This window comes from Pinus tabuliformis, chromosome 4_2 (assembly GCF_031772625.1).
Source record: "Pinus tabuliformis cultivar Carrire ecotype Pingquan chromosome 4_2, CPIR1, whole genome shotgun sequence".
NCBI lineage: Eukaryota > Viridiplantae > Streptophyta > Pinopsida > Pinales > Pinaceae > Pinus > Pinus tabuliformis.
The window spans coordinates 401,625,328-401,646,548 of record NC_142304.1 but is presented as its reverse complement, the minus strand read 5'-3'; the positions used below and the strand labels follow the sequence as shown (position 1 = coordinate 401,646,548).

The 21,221-nt window shown below is 39.1% G+C and overlaps 1 protein-coding gene across 1 annotated transcript in view; it reads left to right on the top strand.

Annotated features, from left to right (window-relative positions):
• The first annotated feature begins 6,093 nt into the window (after positions 1-6,093).
• Positions 6,094-21,221, top strand: part of LOC149169646 (Flavin containing amine oxidoreductase family) — a 242,885-nt gene continuing 227,757 nt past the window's right edge. The window contains exon 1 of the mRNA XM_089428756.1: positions 6,094-6,830. Coding sequence (XP_089284882.1) covers positions 6,396-6,830 — 435 coding nt within the window. The 5' untranslated portion in view covers positions 6,094-6,395. The remainder of the gene's footprint in view (positions 6,831-21,221) is intronic.

The window sequence follows — 21,221 nt, the reverse complement described above, 5'->3', positions numbered from 1 at the left end:
CTCATCCAAAACTTGCAATTTATATTTTTTCCTTAGTTTGATGGCTAGATTGGCCAACTTTTTTGCATGATTTCTTTTGGATGCACCTCATGGGATTAGGGAAAACGTCCTTTGAGTTTGGTTTATTTCTATTATTCCTTGCCTCAAACTTACTCCTTTATTGTCTAATTTATCTGTTTCTACATTCAGATTCCTATAGATGTGAAACAAGTCTAACTCCTCAAATTTTCTCAACTATAGAGTGATCCTTCTCAATATTGCAGAGTTATTTCTCATGCCTCCAACATTAATTTGGATACCTGTCTTATTAAAATCACTAAATCTCCAAGGAACAACATTCTATTTATGCATTTATTATTAGCTAATTCTAATCCTTTCCAAAGGGCCAAAAATTCAGCCTTGTGGTTTGTTAGAGTGCCCAAACCCCAAGTAAATTGAATCTCTTTATGTTCAATGGGGCAAAAGGTCACCCCTTCCACTCCTGCCAACCCTCGATTTCCCTTTGAGGCACCACAAAAAAACCATCAAAGGGTATTCTTTGCTTCTTCTCTAGTTTTGAAACTCAACAAATTCCATCCTTATGCAAGGAAATTTACTTGAATTAGGTTGGTTATTGAAGTTGTCAGCATGATTCAAATTTTCAGTGACTTCAATCCAACTCCTTTCTTCAGGAGTTAGATCCTATATATTTGACGCTTTAAAGCCTTAGATCCAACTCCCCTTTGTTAGACTGGATTTTTTGTAGTCCCTTGCAAAGTGGCAATATTCATGGCATATCCGACACTTAAATGGTAGTTGCTTGTAATCCAAAACTTGATAGTGACTCCATTCTCCCATGGTGAGATTGATTTCCATTGGAAGAGATTTTTCCATGTCAAATTCCACACAGATCCTGGCACAAGCAAATTGGGAAACCTTAGGTTCAACTCTGTTGAAATACTTCCTCAACACATTTCCAATTGCTCTGATATAGTCATCACTTCGGCATGACAAAGGAAGTCTAGGAAATTTGACCTAGACAGGGATTGCATTTGGGATATCATCAGCTGGATCAAAATCTAGATCATTTGTTCAAATACATTCCCCTTGCCCCCCAAAAATATGGTCCATTTCTAAATATCACATCTTTGTCCTCCTTGAGTTCAAATAAGAAATGAAAAAACCATTCCCACAAGCATAGAGACCAATGCTTCCTTTTATCAACGATTTCCAAGTTTCTCGATCCATTAATCTATGAATTTTAGCGATAGACACATATTAGTAAATTTCCCCACCAAAGAACATTTCGTGAATGCCAAAGCTGTGTATTGAAACCCCACAAGAAGGGCCACCAAATGAATATTGTTCGCCTTTTTCACGAATTTGGATGTGGTTCCCTTATACATTGTCTTTTGGAAAACGAAATAATTAGGGTTTGGAATGCAACCTCTTCATCCAATGGAGGGGGAGGAGCCCCCTCTGGGCCAACAATATCAAATTTGTAGCAAGAGGTCAGCTAGGGTTTCAGAGCAAGTGATGCATTTAATTTTTTGCGCTTTGAGACACTCTACAACTGAGTATAAGGGGAAATGTGTAAGCATAAATGTTTGTAAAATTTATCATTTAATATAAAACATTTAACATTTATATGTGAGATCAATTAAAAAATAATAAAAAGATTAAAAGCAATATAAAGACCGCTATGGGGGAGATGTTGTAGTGCCCATAAATGAGTCTAAAGATTTAAATATTGGCTCAATTAATGATAAAAAGTTAGTAATTAAAATAATAAAGTTCAATTTATTATATTGTAATTTTGTTTTGTAGGGCAACTTAGATAGATATTATGTTGTGGGAAAATATACATAAATAATTATAACGTACATTAGTCAATGCTCAATAAATCATCCTATAGTCTTGCTTTGGTAGAAACTAATAAATTGAGGTGTGAAGTGGATAAGTAAATTGTTTTCTTAGGGAGAATAACTTGCATAAATTTTGGTGGGTAGTAACTACTAGTAAGTCTACACATTTACAATTTTACTCCTACATAAGTATGAAGAAAACATAAATAATTGTGGGAAGTAACTCTTGGTAAACATATTTATTTATATCTTATTCATATCCATATTTTATGCAAAAACTTGCTTAAATTATCGTGGGAAGTAATTGATGGTAAATATGTTATTTACCTCGGTATGGTGGGGAGTAACACCCGGTAAGCATATTTATTGACATCCATATTTTATTTACCTCAGTATAAGCTATTTTTCAAGGATTTTAATTTTCAATGGTTTTCCTAGAAAACTTAAGAATAAAAAATCACTACACAAATATCTAAAAATCATGCATGAATATTGCAACCATATCCATAAGCAATGACATAAAATATTAAGGTAGTTATCCACATGGTATTATAGTGTGCAAATGTTGCAATAAGACCAAGTTATGGTCCAATCAAATGTTTGATTTTTTTTTAATAATATTGAAAAATAAATATTTATTTTTCAAAGCTAAACATTATAATTTTCATTTGTTAGTGTTAAACTAATAATGATCAACAAACAAATCGATTGTTAGAGTCTTTCCTTGGTAGGGATTAATAATAATGATTCCATAACCATATATAAATTTATTTAATAAACACATAAAAACTTAATACTTATAATAAACTCACAATATACCAAGACTCTTAACCATGGATATTCACCCCCATCTTGCCATGAATATTATGAACTTGTAAATATGTTTTGTTACAACATCATGGGTCAATACCATGGCTTATCAATGTCACATGCTCAAAAACCATAACTCATTTCACAATAATAAGTTAAAATGTAAAATATACTAGACCTTACATTAATCATTGATTACAAAGAGAGACAATTCTAGATCATATGGAGAGAGGAGGGCGGGGGGGAGAGAGAAGGAGAAAGATAGTGACAGAGCTGGAGGGTAGAGAGAGAGTGAGTGATGGGGAGGAGAGAGAGGATGTGAGAGAGAGGAATGAAGAGAGAGAGGAGTGGATGAAAAGAAGGAGAGAGGGAAGGAGAGAGATGTAGTTGGAGGGGGAGAGAGAGGAATAGAATAACAAAGGCATAGATAGATAGAGGTAGAGAGAGAGGAATAGAATAACAAAGGCATAGATAGATAGAGGTAGAGAGAGAGAGGGAGTGATAAGGGAGAGATGAAGATAGAGTTAGGAAGAGAGGAGAGGGAAGACAGAGAGAAGGATAAGAGAAATAGGGAGAGAAAGGGAAGAGAGAGAGGGAGATAGAGATGGGGGGGTGAGAAGCAGAGAGGGAGGGAGATAATGACAGAGTTTGAGGGTAGAGAGAGAGAGTGAGTGATGGGGGAGAGAGATAGAGGGAGTTGGGAGAGGAAGGGATAGAGAGGGAGGAAGAGAGAGAGGACTTGAAAGAGAGAGATGGGTGGGAGAGACAAAGGGAGGTGGGAGAGAAAGGGAGGGAAAGGGAGGTGGGAGAGAAAGGACTTGAGAGAAAGAAGGAGAGAGGGAGGGATAGAGAGATGGAGTTGGAGGGGGAGAGAGAGGGAGGGAAGAAGAAAGACATATAGAGAGAAAGTGCAGAGAGGGAGAGGGTGACAAGGGCGAGATGGAGAAATAGCGAGGGGGAGAGAGAGAGAGAGAGGGAGAGTGTGTATGTTTGGGGTTCAGACAAAGAAAGAGAGATGAAGGGAGATACATATATAGATGGAGGAGGGAGAGAGGGGGAAGAAGAGAGAGTTAGAGGGTGGGAGGGAGAGATAGATATATATTGTGAGTGAGAGAACATGTGTGTTTGGGGGGTGAGATAGAGAGACAAAGAAGGAGAGATGAAGGGAGATAGAAATATAGATGACAAGGGCAAAGAGAAGGAAGAAGCGAAAGATAGAGAGAGGGAGGGTGAGGCCAAGATAAAGAGAGAGAGAGAGGGGAGAGAGGGTGTGGGAGAAAGAGAAGGAGAAAAGGTGTGGGAGAAAGAGAAGGAGAGAGGGAGGGAGATAGAAAAAAATATTGAGGGGAGAGAAAGAGGGAAGAAGAAAGAGACACACAAAAATAAATACAAATATTATAATATTATATGATATTGAACTTTATTAACCATAGAGAAAGAGGAAGTAAGGCTTTTACGAAAAATAAAAGAAGTTGGATTTAGAAAGCCATGAATATTTTGGTTTTTCACTGAAATAGATGCATTCATTTCAGTGTAGTGTCGATTCCCGATCCTATTTAATTGATTGCGCTAGATGCATTGATTTTCGTGTAGTTGTTGATTTCTAATCTTATTTGATTCTTGCACTAGATGCATTGATTTCAATGTTGATGTTCATTTCTAATCCTATTTGATTGCTTGCACTTGTTGCATTGACTTTAATGTATATGTAGATTTCGAATCCTATTTGATTGCTTGCACTAAATATATTGACTTTTAATGTAGATGTTTATTTATGATTTTATGCAACTAGATGTATGATGTACAATAATTTCAAACTAATTAGATTAATAGTGCACATTAATTTCAATGTAAGCACAAAACAATTATTGATAACATGCATTGATTTTTGGGTTACAATAATTCAACCATAAATAAAATACTTGAATTTTCATTTTAAATAAAATGTTCACTTACCTGAAATGTTCGCTTCTTGAAATGAAAATTATTTCTAATTGGCTACATTCTTATATTTCCATTTTCGATCATTCAATATTGTTAGTCACCTTGCATTCAAACAAGGTAATGGAAACAACTATCATTGAAACTTACTTGGGGTTTAACACTCCATAAGTCACAATGATTAAGATTGCTGAAAGCTACTACTAATATTTGAGAGCAAGAAAGACAAGATATGATGTTTACTACAATAACTTGAGTTAAAGATTTGAATGGTTTACGATTTCAACCTCCCTTTTCATATGATCGATATGAAAAGATGTCAAAACTAACAAAAGTGACAATAAAAATAGTAGAAGAAAATAATTTGAGGAGTGACAATAAAAATAGTAGAAGAAAATAGTTTGAGAATGATCACAATGAAGACTATTTGTAATCGATATATTCTTATTAGTCATATTTTCTATCATGTCGCTTTGCATTCAAATTTTATTATTTTAATCATCAAGTTATTAACTGTTTGTGGTGCACGATTGAAACTAGCTTAGATCCATCTTGATCGTAGATCTATCAAGCGCCAAAAGAGACCAAATCTCTCGACCAACAAACCTTTAGTCAAAAAATGGTTTGCACCTTGAAAGATCGATCTAGGGTTAAAATAAATCTTTTATTTAATTTGATTATTATAGGATAAAACATTTGATTATTATAGGATAAAACAAGTTAATTAAAAAAGATGAAAGAAAATAAATAATTATTTATTTATTTTATTATTATTATTATTATTTATTTATTTATTTTTTTCACTGGAAAAATTGTAATCTTTCATTATATTTGAAAAATTACATGTAGTAGATGCTTTTCAGCATATGCATCGTTTGTCCATATTCATCAGTAAAAAATGGAGCTCTGTCGTATCAAAATTTGTGCATGTGTATCTATCTTGTGTTTCACCACGCAGGGTGTTCATAAAGACATTGTTATAAATTGATATCTACAATATATACCTTTACCACGCAGGGCAAAGTCCATACGACAAGGTCTGTAAATGAGCATAAATAAAAAGCATGCTGAATATATATACATATGTGTAGTTTGTGCATGTCCAAAGAAAACAAAAAAAAAAATTAGGGACTCTCTGCCCTATGATATATCTGATCAGCATATGGCCTGTGATAGTAACGATACTCATTTGTACCCCTTTATTCCTGTATCAGCCACTGTCCTCTGGGAAGTAGCGTGGCCTCCTTGAAAAGCCCGTCAACAAAACGATTATGTTCCCTGTAAATGTGTTGACATGAAATAGTGTTACACTGAGCTTTAAAAATATTCACTTCATCCAAAATATCAGTGAGAGTATGAGAATGACAAACAGTGATATTAAGAAAGAAAGAAAATAATTTATTTAAATTGATTTTTAATTAAATTACTATTATTATGGCGGTGAAAATAACTCTTGTAAGATGCAGCGATTGAGCGGTATCGTTTGACCAAGCAACAACAGAGTTAAGGGCTGGATCAAATACCAATCTGAGCAGAGTGTATTTTTATTTTTTATTATTATTTACATTACAATGCAATATGCTATGCCTTCTCATAGTTGAAATCTTAACTGAAAACTATTCATTCGCGATCATGGCATTTGATCTACCGATGTTGGTGTGCGGCTAGGATAGTGGGGATATCCATTTCTTTGTCTCTGCCTGACCCTTTTCCTCGTTTTCAAACAATAAGAATTGATTCCATCTACCATTTTCACCACCAATTTATCAGAATTTTATCATCTATCCTTCTTCGTATTCCATGGAAGTAGTGTCTACGCCAATAGCTTCCTTAAACTATGGGAGCTCTTGTCTTCAGTCTGCAAATTTGTGCTCCCGTGGCACTCAAAAGAATAGTTCGATGCAATGGCAAAGACAATGGCGATGCAATAGAGTTAGCAGGAGAAGCGGAGGACGAGGTGTTTGGGTGGTGGCTAAAGAAGCAACCATAGCTCCATCCCCATTAAAGGAAGGAATTCAGGCAGAGTATGATTGTGTGGTGGTGGGCGGTGGCATATCCGGACTGAGCACTGCTCAAGCGCTGGTCAGCAAGCACGCTTCGACTGTCAGTAAGTTGCTGCTGACAGAGGCCAATGAACGCGTTGGGGGCAATATTATCTCATTGGAGAAGGATGGGTACCTGTGGGAGGAAGGCCCCAACAGCTTCCAGCCCTCCGATGCCATGCTTACTTTGGTGGTACGTCTGTGGGATCACATTTCTCCTTATCTTTATTTATTTAAGATTTTGAAATGGTAATTCGTACTAGGAAGACCCACATTGGCAAAACTTAAATTGATCCTACTCCCATTTGTGGATTCTCCCGTGTGACTTTTCATACACAATCCCTATCTTATCCATACTGTTACATTCATCCATTATAATACGCTTAGGACTTTTGTCCTATGCCTAGTACTACTCAGTGCTGCTGGTGCCATTCTTAAATTTGTTACTCATTTTATTTTAATCAAAATTGCCATCAATAATGGTTCAATTGCTACTGGTGTATGCGAGACTTTGGTAATTAATTCTAAATAACATTCACATTATTCCCCATTATTCATAACATTCTGTTTATCTGCAAATCACACTTCCCGTCACATTACTTTTTGAGAATTGCTGTGATTTTTTAAACCCCTTTATGAGATAATTTTTTTTTTCCGCATTATCAGATCTCTATATTCCTTTCTTCTATACCAGTGCATATGCTTCCAGCTTTCCGTTCTAGATGTTTATTGGGTTGTTAACTTTTAGTTTGCCATTATGTTTTCCTTTGTCATTGTTTTGGCTTATAAGTCCGTGCATCTCTGCACATGTTTATACTGTTCAGTCTCAATAAACCCAGAATTAGTTTTTATGCTTTACAGGCCGATGAACGGAATGTTGGTGTGACTAATGCTACACCATGTGTAATATTGTAATCTTACTTACTGGACAGTGTGTCTGTGACGAATGGTCCTAACGTTCTATCATTAATGTGGTGTTTAGAAGTTGGTTTAGTGGTTCCTTATTAATATGGTAATTAGGAGGTGGCTTAGTGGGCTGTAATTAAGGTGGTAATTGTGCAATGCACTGGGTTTGCAAATCTGAATATGTAGCAAAAGCACAACATAAATGACAACAAATGAAATTCAATACAAAATAGAATAAACACCAACTAATTCTACAGACTTTTATCAAAATCAATGGCCGGTGCTTTCAGCCATTGTTACATACATAGAACCAACTTTTAGGGCCTCTGGATTTTTCTTTATACATTCTAATCAACAACTACAAGAAGCCAAAATCAAAGACCAACATGCCCCCACGTCAATGGTGGGATTAAAATTTATATAAGGGTTGGAGGGTTTTCTTGGAAGGTCATCTATCAAACTGTCACTGCTCAGCCAGCCCAACTATCAAAGCTGTTTCATGACCAGAATCCCTATTGGAGCTTTTGACTAAAGCAAATTTCTTTATAGTGTTCATGTTTTGCTAATGTTGCCGGAGGCCAAATGTACTTCCTATTGATCTTCTTTCGTGGCATGTGGTATCATTCATTAGACAATTCTATATATTTACCTTGTAGTATGGCCTGAACTTTCTTGGAGTCTTCCCATACAGTCTTGGGACAACCCCAGATTTCCCTCCATAGGGCTGCAAGTGTAGTTGTAACGAACCCAGTACCCTCTATCAAGTGTTGAGGATAAGGAGTACTTCTTGGAATCACAAGTTTCCATTTCTCTTCTTGCTTTGATACCATAATCCATTATGCCCCGCTATTAATAAATGATTGCATGCGACATGACAAGTAGGCTGCAAATGATATTCATGTAAACATAACAACAATCAATGAATAACATACACATCAATAAATTGAAAGCAAAAATAAGCCATAACACTTATCTTTTTGGATTTAAATACCAATTGATTGCAAATGAAGGATGTTCCACCCAACTGTAGGTTCTTGCAATTGGGCTGCCCCTGAGTTGTGGCTATGAATCCAGTAATACGAATTTTCCTATGGTTGGCTTTAATCCTTTCACACAGCCCAATTTTTCTCAGAATTTACAATTTGTAAACTGTCATAACAATTCCAATCTGCTAGATCTTTTTCGCCTTCAACCTGCACAACCCAAGGAATGGGATCTATTACCCACCGTTTTGTGGGTGGTATCCCTTGGAGAAAGTTTTCTCCAAGATGGTTTTCAGCCGGTAGTCAGCAGCCCCTTGCAGCCACCAACTAGCTCGTTGTGCCATTTCTCCGCCACCTGAGCCAGCCATGTGGTTCCTCACCCATATGTCATGATTGTATGTTTGAAGGTGGGCCTCCTGAACCTAAAGGTATGCCTTGTCATTTGGTAATTGAGTATTGTAGTTTGCTTATCATGGACACTTCTGGGCATGGATTAATGGGGGGATTCGACGGAAATAATGGGCTAGGTCTGTGCTCTCGTCCCCTAGACCCCTTTTGGATATTAACCTTGGATTCTAGTCCCGTGGGATCTTTTTCACTGACCATTTGGCTTTAGGGATGGTATTTCATGGGAAACCCTAATTTTGGTTGCGTGGTCCCGCTCCCTCATCCACATATATTGCCCCCTTTCCACTCATTATAACCCCATTCATCATTTCTCCCACTTGGGTCCACATTCTTCCTTTGGGCCCACATAGGGCTAGCTCTCCCCTTCTCTTGCCCACACCTTGGGTCAGACCCAAAATGATGCCCCGGAGGTTGATGCAGCTAAAAAGAAAAGTAAAAGCATAATTTGCCACATTCAACAGGAAAATGTACCACAAGATGCAAAAGAGGGCCGGGACAAACATATTTAGCACGTGGGAAAAAGCCGATACATGAGCTCTACCCCATCATTATGGCCATCGCCCTGGTTTCTACAGGTTTTGTGAGCTTGCTTCATCATATAGGAACCCATGGTTGTCCCAACCCCTGGTGGGCAATCAACTGCCCTACCTTAAAAGGGGGTATCCACTGCTATATCTCACACATCATGCTCTTACCCCTTGAGCCCCGAGCAACTAATTGAAGAAAAATCATAAAAAGGCAAAAGTCATATAACGAACGGTGGAAAATCAACGTCGGGGCACCTCATGTACCACGATTGCTCCCTCCTATACATTATATACCCAAGTGTGGGCTTCCCTTCTACTAGGTACCCTTCTACCTCAGCATGTGGCCCAGGGCTACCCCTTCTCATCCCCTATTCCATTCACCTCTTTATCACATGTCACAACCTTTTAAAGGATGTACCTTGGACATATTATCCCCTTTAAAAGTAGAAACCACCTATTAAGATACTTGGTTAACCTCATTTGGAGTTTGGAGACAATAGCACATGCCAAAGCCCATTATGGAAGGGCAGACCATTATGAAGTACCCACCTGTGGTCCATGGTTTGTAAGCTCTTTTACTCAATTTTCTTGATGACTTGTTGTACTGGAAGGCTAGGGGATGCATTGGATCTTATGCAGGATTGCAGGTGTTCTCCATCTTGGGTTTGGTCTCCCTGTACGGGGTTCTAACCCTCCAGAGGGCTACATTGACACATGTAGGGTGTGTGTTGAGAGCCATGGCCCTCTACAACAGTAGATAACACTCCATGGATCCCCAGAGATGTTCGGAGATTGCTCGAGATTTATCTATTGGACGAGGAAGATGCACTTGATTCACCTTTGCTCAGCCAACCCCACAGATGTACCATGCACTTGGCAGTTGTCCCAAGACTTGTAGGATGATGTGGCATCACCTACACCATCATCTGAGCCCTTACAGATGGTCTACAGGCATCTTCGACTTACTTGGAGACCCATGAGGCCACTTGTGTGCCCTCACAACCATTGGGAGTACCATGTGTTTATTATGTGGAGAACAAGGGGCCACCCCCTTGCCCATTACTTTTGGAAGTCTAGCTCATCATTTTGACACTTATTGCCTTCATTAGGCCTCTTAGAGAGCCCAACGACATGTATTATTGATCATTCGACCTTTTGGGAGGCTTATTATTTTATTTGTGAGCTAGTTTGGTGGGCTTGTCACCAACAGATAGTTATTTGCACATTGTTTTAGTTGATGGGCTAATGTAGGCTCAAATTAGGTAATTCGAACTCTTAATGAGTGTATAAATAGGAGAGACATGAATTCATTTGGATCATCACTTGGATTGAATCATTTTCTCTCTTGAGAATTTCACATTTCTTTCTTAGGAGGACAAATTGGAGCCTGGATGAATTTTGATGTTTGGATTGGATTTTCTTATCTTGGAGCTTCTTTATTGGCAAATGTACTGATGGTTGGATATATTCTCTTACATGTAAGTATAAGTTTGATGCTATTTTCTTTTACTTTGTCACATACATTGATCATGGGATTTTCGCTATTTTAGGGCTAATTATTGCATACATTAACTACTTCATTGTCGAACTATGTTTTTATATAACATATCTCTAGGTATGGGCCATGTTTGTTGAACAAATTGTCCTAGAGATTGAAGTTATCTTGATAAGCCATCCTTATCTGCAAGCGAAGTATAAACGCTTTAAGGTCACTTTCCTTTTCTGCCTAACATTGGACGAAGTTGCCCTTAGAGCCTCCTTAAGCTAGAAACGAGATCCTTCTTCATAATTCTTCTTGACTCCATATTCCCAAAAGGAATTAGGCACTGGTCCACCATAAGGTGATTACCTTAAATCTTTTTCTTTAACTTTTTCCCTTTTTTTCTAGGTCTAGCCATTTGGGCCACCTAGGGCATCACTTTCCCGACAAAGTAGCCATAGAAAAAGTTCGATCTCCTAGCCTCTACTGCGCTGGTGTGTCCTCAAGGTCTCCTCCAAATTTGAAGAAATTCCGATGGTGGGATTGTGAGATATCCCAAGCCCTAGCTCTGAGATCAAACTTTGCCCTGGTGTTCCCTAGGCTAGTACCTCATAGGATCAATTTGACACCTTTAAGTGGAAATTCTTGTTTTGATCCTTTCCCCTTCCTTGTTTAGGTTAAGATCATCATTGGTTGCTAAACTCCCTCCCCTTAACCTAACCCAGGTCCACTTGGTCCCGTGTGGTCCCACACCTTTGAAAAGTCAATTTTTCAAGAACCACTTGGAAACCGAGTTCAATAAGGATTATAGGGATCGGGAAACTCCTTTACAAGGCATATTCCTTAAACCTAGCCCTTAAACCCTCACCTCCTTTTCCTAGAAAGCTTTTTACCTTGCTTAAAGAGAAAGCAAGCTCCATTCTTAACCTCCTTCTAGGAAACTCAAACCTTATTATTCCAAAATTTAAAAACATCAACCTTATTACAAAATTAATCCCAATCTTCACTCTTATGACTCCCAAATAAAAAATATTTTATCCACTCCTTATCTCTCCCAAAATATCTTCTTATCACTCCCATACAAAATATACACCTTATCACTCCATTACAAATCTTCAAAAAATATTTTTATAATCCACCTTATTCCTCCAAAATCATTATTTTATGATCCCTTTAAAAATGCTTTTACATTCATCCCATTAAATTATAAACTTTAAGAAGACACTCCAAAGTGATGTAACGTTTCCTTTTAAAATGATTTATGAAAACACTTCAAAATGATTTAATGTTTATGCATGTAAAAATATACACCATAAGCTTTATGCGTGTTATTCGCTGGAGAGCAAAAGTGAAAGGGTGCGTAAATAACCTTAAGGAGATTGCAAGTAATCAACCATTTTGTTGAGCTTTGAAATCCATGCTCACCGTAAACTCCACGCTCACGGCTACAGGATTCAATGCAGCACTTAAATTGATTTTTCATGAACCATAGAATAAAAGTGACTTAACACGCCAACTCAGATAGAAGGATCTCCCTTCCCAGCTCCAAGTGTGCCAAATTTATGACTGAGGAGGCAAATGCTGCATTGACAGATACGTCATTGTGCAAAAGAAAATGTTGTAGCAAGAAATGTTTTGGCAATCCAAGGAGCGGGAAAAATCATACAACGGGTAATTCTGTGTAATACAAGATTGACAGGGTAGGTGGCAGGTGGGCAACAAAAGATATCATCGCCCATGATGAACCCAATGGAAATGGGAGATATCCTACCCAAGTTTCCCTCATATAAATCAACAAAATTGAATTTTGCATCAATCGCTTGGATTTTAGTGCTTGCTCAATTAGCGAATTCATCATACTATCTTTTGAATGGCAGTGTCGCAGTACTGTTGTGGAGTGTCTTTCTAGCTATATCTTCTGATAATTTTCGCACTGGTGCTTTTCGCTGGCTTGATGTCTGGACTTACCTTCGGCCTAATGTCGCTGGGACTAGTCGACTTGGAAGTTTTGATTAATTTTTTTACTAAGCCCGAAGATAAAAAGAAACATGCTGAAAGGATATTACCTGTGGTGAAGAAACAACATTTGTTACTTTGCACCCTATTAATTGAAAACTCCTTAGCCGTGGAGGTTCTTCCAATTTTTCTTGGGGGGGCGTTTTGATATCTGTTACTTTGATGTTTGAAGAGATCCTTCCTTAAGCAATTTGTTCTCGCTATGGCTTGGCGGTTGGAGCAGCAATGGCACCGATTGTTCATGTGTTGTTATTGGTATTTTTTCCCTGTTGCATATCCATTCAGTAAGTTCTACAGTTGAAACTTGCAACGATCTACTGCGAAGCAATTACACACCAGCAGTTCCTCTAGAAACGCCATTCTGCAAACACTCCATTTTCTAGGTCTTCGCGCAATGTTCCAAGCTTACGCAATGCTTCATGCACTTTCAATCAATCTCCTTCTTTTGTTTTTCAACGCCCAACACAAATGGATCTTGCAACGATTTTTTAGTCTTATAGGGATGGTAGTTACCAATGATATTTTCTCTCCATTGACACATCAACAGTTCATACTCGCAGAACACACAACTCATTGCTCCATGCAGTTAATGCCCATTGCATCAAGCTTCATGCTTAGAAACGTCCCTGGAAACGATCTCCATATTTGTGATCTAGTACCAACATCGATCTACTCTCTTGTAGCAACAGTGGGTTCTCCCCTCCAACAATATCTTCAGCATGCTAACACATCAACAAATGTACATTAAAGCCGCATTGATTTGATAAAGTGCTCCTTTCAATATTAGATTGACAGATCATGTAGGAAACGCTGGAGTAGATGGTGGCTCCTTCCTTTTTCTTAAGATCAAGATATTGACTACAAATATTTGCAGATCGAATCTCTATTCTGGTGTTGTAACCCTATGCAAAATCTCCTATTCAACCTTCGATTAGCACGCACCATAATCTCAAAATCTTCCATGGAAAACTACCATGGATTCACTGAGGCCCTCAGAGCTATAATGCTCTGATACCACATGTAGAATATTAAACAAAATTAACACACATAAAAAATACCAGAAACATAGAAATGGCGGAAAAGGCCTCAACCTTACTGTATTCATCTCTCATAATGTAATGTACAAATAATGATAGTAATACAAATAAATACATGAGGAAGTTTGTCTCAAGATAGTGCGTCTATCTTGGACACTTTGGTTGAGCAAATATCTCAACCACACTAATCTAGGAGCCTATCTAGTTGGAGAGAATCTCTCAACCAACTAGACCTAAACTGACTCTTATCTATGAGGAACAAACCCAATCTAGAAAGGTAGGATTAAATCCAACTTTCTTGATTTTAATTAATTTAATTATTTTGGGCTTATAATTGTTTTTAACACATGAGAGTGAGACTTAACACTAGAGGGAAAAAAAACTCTTCTGATTAGCTGTGTCTAGAAACACAGGTAATCAACGAGGTTAAAAAACCTCCTAGGATGAAATTCGTCACCAAAATCATAGACTTACCTAGATTTTTACATATACTGAAGGTCTTACTAAGATCATTTACATTATATAACTTGTAGAATGGGTTTACAATGACGTGTAAACTGCTGATAGATTACCCGATCATGTTGAAAAAATTGGTCTCTTCCGCTTCCTTGGAAACTTTGACAAAATGTGTGCAACATGACCAAAATGAGAGGCATGTCCTTTTCAACCTTGAAGTATAGGTTAGGATCAACATTGCTCCTTGTAAATCCCAGCTTCATAAGATAGCTATCAATCCTCTCATACTGTTGTAGCGCTACAACCACCCTCCAAAATTTTGGCTCGCATGCAAATTTTGGAGCCTACCTTGGATCCTGCGATCGATCGTCCTTGGTCACTTGTTGGTAAGCTGATGATCTCAAGCTTCCCCTCCTTGATCTTAAGAGTTGTTCATGTTCTCATCTTTATGCAGCATGTGTCATCTTTGGGCATAGCAATTGTTGTTTGTCCTACAAAGGGAATGTTGTTTTTCTTCAAGGGAAAGCATGCTGCATGAGTTGTTATGATCACACAGACATGTTTCACACTGACTTTTACACACTCTTGTCACGAAGGTTTTTGCATCAAGCAAAGTATGTCTTATGCATTCTGGATGGTCTATGTTGCATCACTAAGTGCTTGTGTGTGATCATAGTCAAGTCTTATCACTGTTTACATCTGTTTCACTGATCTCACACTTAGCCCATTTCTCGAACAACCTAGCCTCATCCAGCTTCTCGAAACTGTGCACTTTGCTTCTGCAACCATCAAGCTTCCTCCCTTGCCTGCTGAAACTCCACAGTGTGCAGAGACCCCAACATCCCTTGGCATCCAAAACTGCACAGTGGTTTCCTCCAGTGTCCTTCCCCCAACTGGAATCCACTGTCATCAGAAACTGCGCAGTATTTCCTCCCAGCTGCCCAGGCTGCACTGCACTCAGAAATTATGCAGAGGTGTCCTCCCAGGACCCCATCCCATAGCAGTGTCCTATGCCTCAAAATTGCGCAGTGTTGTCCAAGCTGCCTTGTCTGTCTTGCATTCAGAAACTGCGTAGTTGGGCCTCCCAGGGCTTCGTCCCAGCAGCAGTCACTGCCCGCTGAAACTACACTGATATATCTCTCAGTGACTACAGGAAAAGGTGACATGCTAAGATCACCCCCAAGGAGTTGAGGCGAAGGACCAAGAGACTAAGTGATGGTAAAGCTCAAGACTGCATGCAAACTCTGTCGGATGCATGATCATCTTGAGGGTAAGGACAATAAGTAAAAAACCTTTCGAAGTACATCTCTTAGTTGAGTTTGCAAGACTGCTTGTCATGTCATATTATCATGTCTTCAGTAACATACTAACATGCTTGTGTGCAAACACCAAAAGGTCATTTCATGTGTTTCCTTTACATGCCTTGCTTCCTTTTCGCTTGTTTGACCAATTGTCTTCTTCAGCGTGTTGATTGCTATGTCATGCTTGCGACCTTGTTCTGGTGATGTTGAAGGTTTGTGTATGAGTTGTGTTCGCTATGTAAACATTTATCACACTCACACACGATGTTGTAAGCATTGTCGCGCAAGTGTCATCACGGTCATCCAAAGGTCTATCCGAAGTGTCGCACTTGTCGCTTTCACCATTAGACAGTGCCGTAGTTAGTCACACTGAGCATATGTTTTCTTGTGGTTTGGGGTGTCTTGTCGTCGAGTCATGTTGAGTGTGTGTTCGCAAGGTCATGTATACACGAGTTCAATCGCTCACACACTTAGCCATTTTTTTCGAAAGTCTGTCGACTGGACCACCCTCCATCAGCTGGACCTCCATTGAGTTGCATTGCACAGTTTCATCCCTCAGTGACCAAGCACTATTGCTCAGAATTGAGTAGAGCTTGAGGCTACCCTCCAGGCAGTCCGCACTGCACTACTCTGGAATCAACTCGACTGACTGTTACCCAGAACAACGCAGAAGTTGCCCAAGAAGATATCTCAGTTTGCGCTTCCCGCAAGCCTATCCATTAAGCCTCCCGCTGGTCAACCAGAGAATTTGACTTGGGTAGTGACCCAGGGCTGCACTCCTCCCAAAAATTGCGCAGAAGCTGCCAGCTTGCCTGCTTGCACTGCTTGAAGAAATTGCGCAGACAAGAGGGATAGGCACCAGCTGCCTGTCAATTCACTGTCTTTGGAAATTGCGCAGTTCTGTTAGTCAGTCCCCCTACGGCTTGCTTGCTACTCCTCCTGAAAATTGCGCAGTTTTCATGGACAGTCCATATGTTGCTAGACATCCTGCTTAGCCTAGAACTGCACAGACATGTACTGCATGACTGCCTCCCAGATCTGCGCAGTTCTAGCCAGCAAGCTCCCACAGCCCGATCCCGACATCCTTTGAAAATCTGCGCAATTTTCATTGCCAGTGCCTCTTGCTGCCCGCACTGCCTTCCCCGGAAAAATTGCGCAGTTTTTCCTCCCAGCTGATCCAAATCTTGCAGATGTCACTGCTAACCCAGACTGCTCAACCCAACCTCTCAGTGACCTCTGTGCAGTTTTCTCGATAGTGTCCTAGAGCCTCGCATCTGTAGTATACCTAGGGGGAATATTATGGGGTATAGAGGGAGGTACCCAAGGGAATAATGTAAGAATGTGATGGGTCATAGTTAATAAATAAAGTGGTTAACCCACATCATGTAAGGGACCAAAAGTAGTTAGGAATAATGTGATTCCCATGGTATTAGATACATGGTATTGAAAGACCCATGGTAATGGCTCAGGGTATTATATGTATGAAGCCTGACATGTGCTTTGCACTGTTTCAGAGCCTTGTCCTCTCTCTTGGTCACCTTCACCCGAAAACGAAAGACAGTGCATCATGGTAAACTAGGGGATTTCTGGATTTGATGTCATCTCGTCATGAGTGATTGCAAAAACAGGTACATGGATGAGACATGGCGCGATGATGAATAGGATGAACAAGGAGTGCATGCTAGAAGACTTGCTCGTGGTTGGACGAACACACGAAGCATACCAAGTAGCAAGCGAAGGAGATGTTGAAGAATCTAGGGCAAAGTAGTGTAGTGTGATTCTTCATTACTTGATAACAATTTGTGAAGTCTTTTTCCTTTTCTTGTTAGCTTATTCTTCTTCTTCTTATTAGTGCATATGTGTGTACTTCATCAAACTGCTACCAAAACATAAAGAACAGGAACACAAGATGTTGGCTCTCTGCCATGGGCCAAAACCTCTCTTCTCTTGAGAGGAAAACCCTTTAGTTGATTTCTCTTATTGAAGCTTCTATTGATCAATGCCAAACCCTAGACCCTTGACTAAGAGATCCTCCAAGCACAAGTCAAGTCTTCACTTCTTTCTGCATCATATACCTCGACACTTCTTTCGACACTTTGTTTCTCAACATTTTGTCCTCTTTCTTCCAGCCCTTCGTTCTCTTACTATGAATCTTGTTCTTCTTCTTTGAGTCTTCTAGATGAGATGTTCTTCCTTGATCCCTTGCTCAAATATACTTCAACTTTGACCAACCGAAATCCTTCTTGAGTGGGTGACTGTTCTGTTGTTCTGCTGCCCTAGTTTCTAGCACGTGTGTGAGGATCACTAGGTTCATATGCTCTTCTTCCCTTCGCTTGAGAGTCTTCCTTCCACGTTGGAGTAGGAGGCCTTTGTAGGCCTAGTTACTAGCCCAAACCATAAAGAATATACCACTGCAATTTCACTACTGATCTAGTCGCAGACTGTCCCTCATTCTTCGCATGTGTGACTGTATATACCTTAAAAGCAATCCTTCAGACTTCGCTGTTCATACTCCTCTCTTCGCTGCCTAAGTGGACCCTTTTCCTTGTCTTCTTTCGACATTCTTATCTTTTTGTTTTCTTCTGGATTTCAGAGCTTGAGTAGTACGTTGTGTTTGGAGTGGACAACCTGTATAAATAAAGGACAGTCCCTCCACTTAAGCCGACTTGATTGTTTGCTAGCAGGCCGACTTGGAGGGCTGTTTGTAGGCTGATTTGGAGGGCAGTTTAGTGGCTGATTCGCTGAGTAGATTTCACACATTTTCCATGGTGGTGTAGCATGCTTGAAGGAGCTTCTTGAAGGTGTCATTACATAGGATCAGACATGACTTTGCTTGGAGGTTTCCCTTTGACTTTAATATATATTTATACAATGTAACATGCCCTTAAGGCCTTCAATATTTTTCTCTTGACTATTTGACTCACCTATAGCACTTTGACATGTGCTATACCTACTTCAATGAGCAAGAAATTCATTGTCGTATATTATAAAAATAATATTTCTTTTCTTGAATAAGTACAAATATTAAAAGTACATTTATGAAGACCGAACCTAGTTACACTTCCTTCAACACTCCCTCTTAACTAGGGAGGTATTTATACAACATTACAAGGTGTTTGGCTATTATCAATCTTGAAGAATTCACATAAGAGAAACCGGATTAGCGATCCATCTGTTATAGCATCATATCCATCAACATTGTCATAGTGTAAGGCCTTGACTAACAACTCCATCTCTTTACGAGACCATGAGTTACAATGCTGGCGAGACCAATGATTTATAGACACCTTCATCATTGTCTCTCAAGGTACATACCCACCCAGGTGTTCTCCAAGTATGACCTTCTAGGACTATTCTTATCTTGGGTTCCCAACCCTCAAAGAATATCGTCCCTCTTGCCTACTCTTCTCTTGGATGCCCTACACATCCTCAGAGTACCGGATGCCAGATGATTACCTAATCCTACGATTCTTTCTTCAAAGTGAAGACAATAATGTTGTGTCTATCTTGCGTTCTATATTTCCATTCATGCCCTTTATCTAGACTTACGGCTGTTAGTCCTGGTCTAGTGCATGACCCATGAAATGGAAAACACAATTGTCACTCCTTTGTAGTCAGGGGTGATCCAAAACTCCCTCTTGATCAGGGACCTTTCAGAGCTCCCTCTTAACTGGGGAGACTTTCCTTCATCAACAACTTCTTCTTCGTGGGTCCTCCAGCTGCTTGATCTCCTTCCTTTCTTGATGTCATGAAATCTTTGTTCGAACTTCTTCTATGTAGAGCACCATCCATCGATCACTTTCCTTCTTAGATTGTCATGTCTTGCTTCCTTCGTGGAAAGTGGCTTTCTTGTCATCTTGCCCATGCTTTGGAATATTTTTCTCATGGATGCTTCGATGTACTTGCTAGGTTACATGCTTTGACCTAGTAGCCCTTCATGATTTCATCCTGATATTGCTTCAACATTGCTTTTTCTTTTGTTGGATGGCTTCTTCATCACGACATCTCTGTAGAGTAGAATCAATTATCTGCACCTTTTGTATCTCCAAGGCTTTCATAGGTGTCAAGGGTCCTTTCTTCCTTTATCAGAGTTGTCCTGCCTTCTTTCAGGAGATATCTTCAAGGAATTTGTCAGATAGTGATTCTTGGTGATCATGGTGTTATTCACATGCTTGATCTCTTTCTTCATTTGCTTCTTCTCAGATAGATAGGTCAACCATCTAATGCTTCTTGTGAGAGCATTCCTTCATTACTTGCTTTCTGGACTTGTCAATATTTCTTCTTGCTTCTTAGTCAGCAACCTTATGCTCCTTATGTGAGCATATCCTTTTGTTTGACCTTCATTGTATTGTGGTACATGCCTTCGAGCATGTTCTTGGTGAAAGAGATTCTTTCATGTTTGATCATGTTATAGAACTATACCCATGACTCAATAATATACAAATGGTAACATGACTAAACTTTAATGCGTACATACCTCATCTTGATTCTCCTTTGATCATTCTTTGGTGTGGCCCTTCTTGCTTCATCTTAGCTTGGCTGCATATCATCCTTTTCTTGAATCCCATGAATGGGATTCCTAATGAGACATCTGCCTTGTTTCATGAACGTTCTTTTGAAGATTCCATCATAGGATCTTAAAGATCCTAGCCTTGCAAATGTTTTCTTCCTTTGATGATGTAGGTCTTCTAAGATTCTCATCATGATCAATTTTTCCTTCATCATGTATGAGGTCCTATACTAGGTATGCTTTCTTCCATACGAATATCTTGAGCTATATCTACCATGCTCCTATATTCTAGAAGATATTTCTACTTATGCATTTTTGTTTTCATCATAAATGCTACATCTATATGAGTATCTAGAACTCTATGTACATCATGCTGCTAGATTCTAGAGGATGTTTCTAGCCATGCAATTTTAATTTATTCCTACATGCTCCTATCCTACTCAAAACTTTGAAAAAAGTCTAGAAGTAAAGAGTTTGACCTAGTCATAGTAGAGATCCGGAGGATCTTCCTTCTTTTGCTTCTTTCCTTCTTTCATCTGATGAGTGATGGGAGCTTCTCCCCTCTTCCTTTTGTTGTTGTTGTTGTCCTTCTTAAGCTTAGGACAATTCTTTTGTAGTGTCCATATTCTTGGCATCCAAATTATTAGATCTTGGACATGTCGTTGTTGTTTGTTTTTTGTGGACCAAACTTGCCAAATTTACCCTTTCTTTTGGCCATGGTAGCAAATGCTTGCTCCTTTGATCCCACATCTTCTTTTACCTTAAGTCTGGTTTCCTCTGTTCTGCATAGAGACCACATTTCACTGAGAGTGGTTGCTTCCTTCTTGGCATATATCCTAGATGTGAAGTTTCCCCACTCCTTAGGTAGAGCAATGAGTACTATAGTTGTCATCTCTCTGTCAGACATGACTTCCCCAAGCTCTTGAAGTTGATCTCTTATTTCATATATTTTCATGAAGT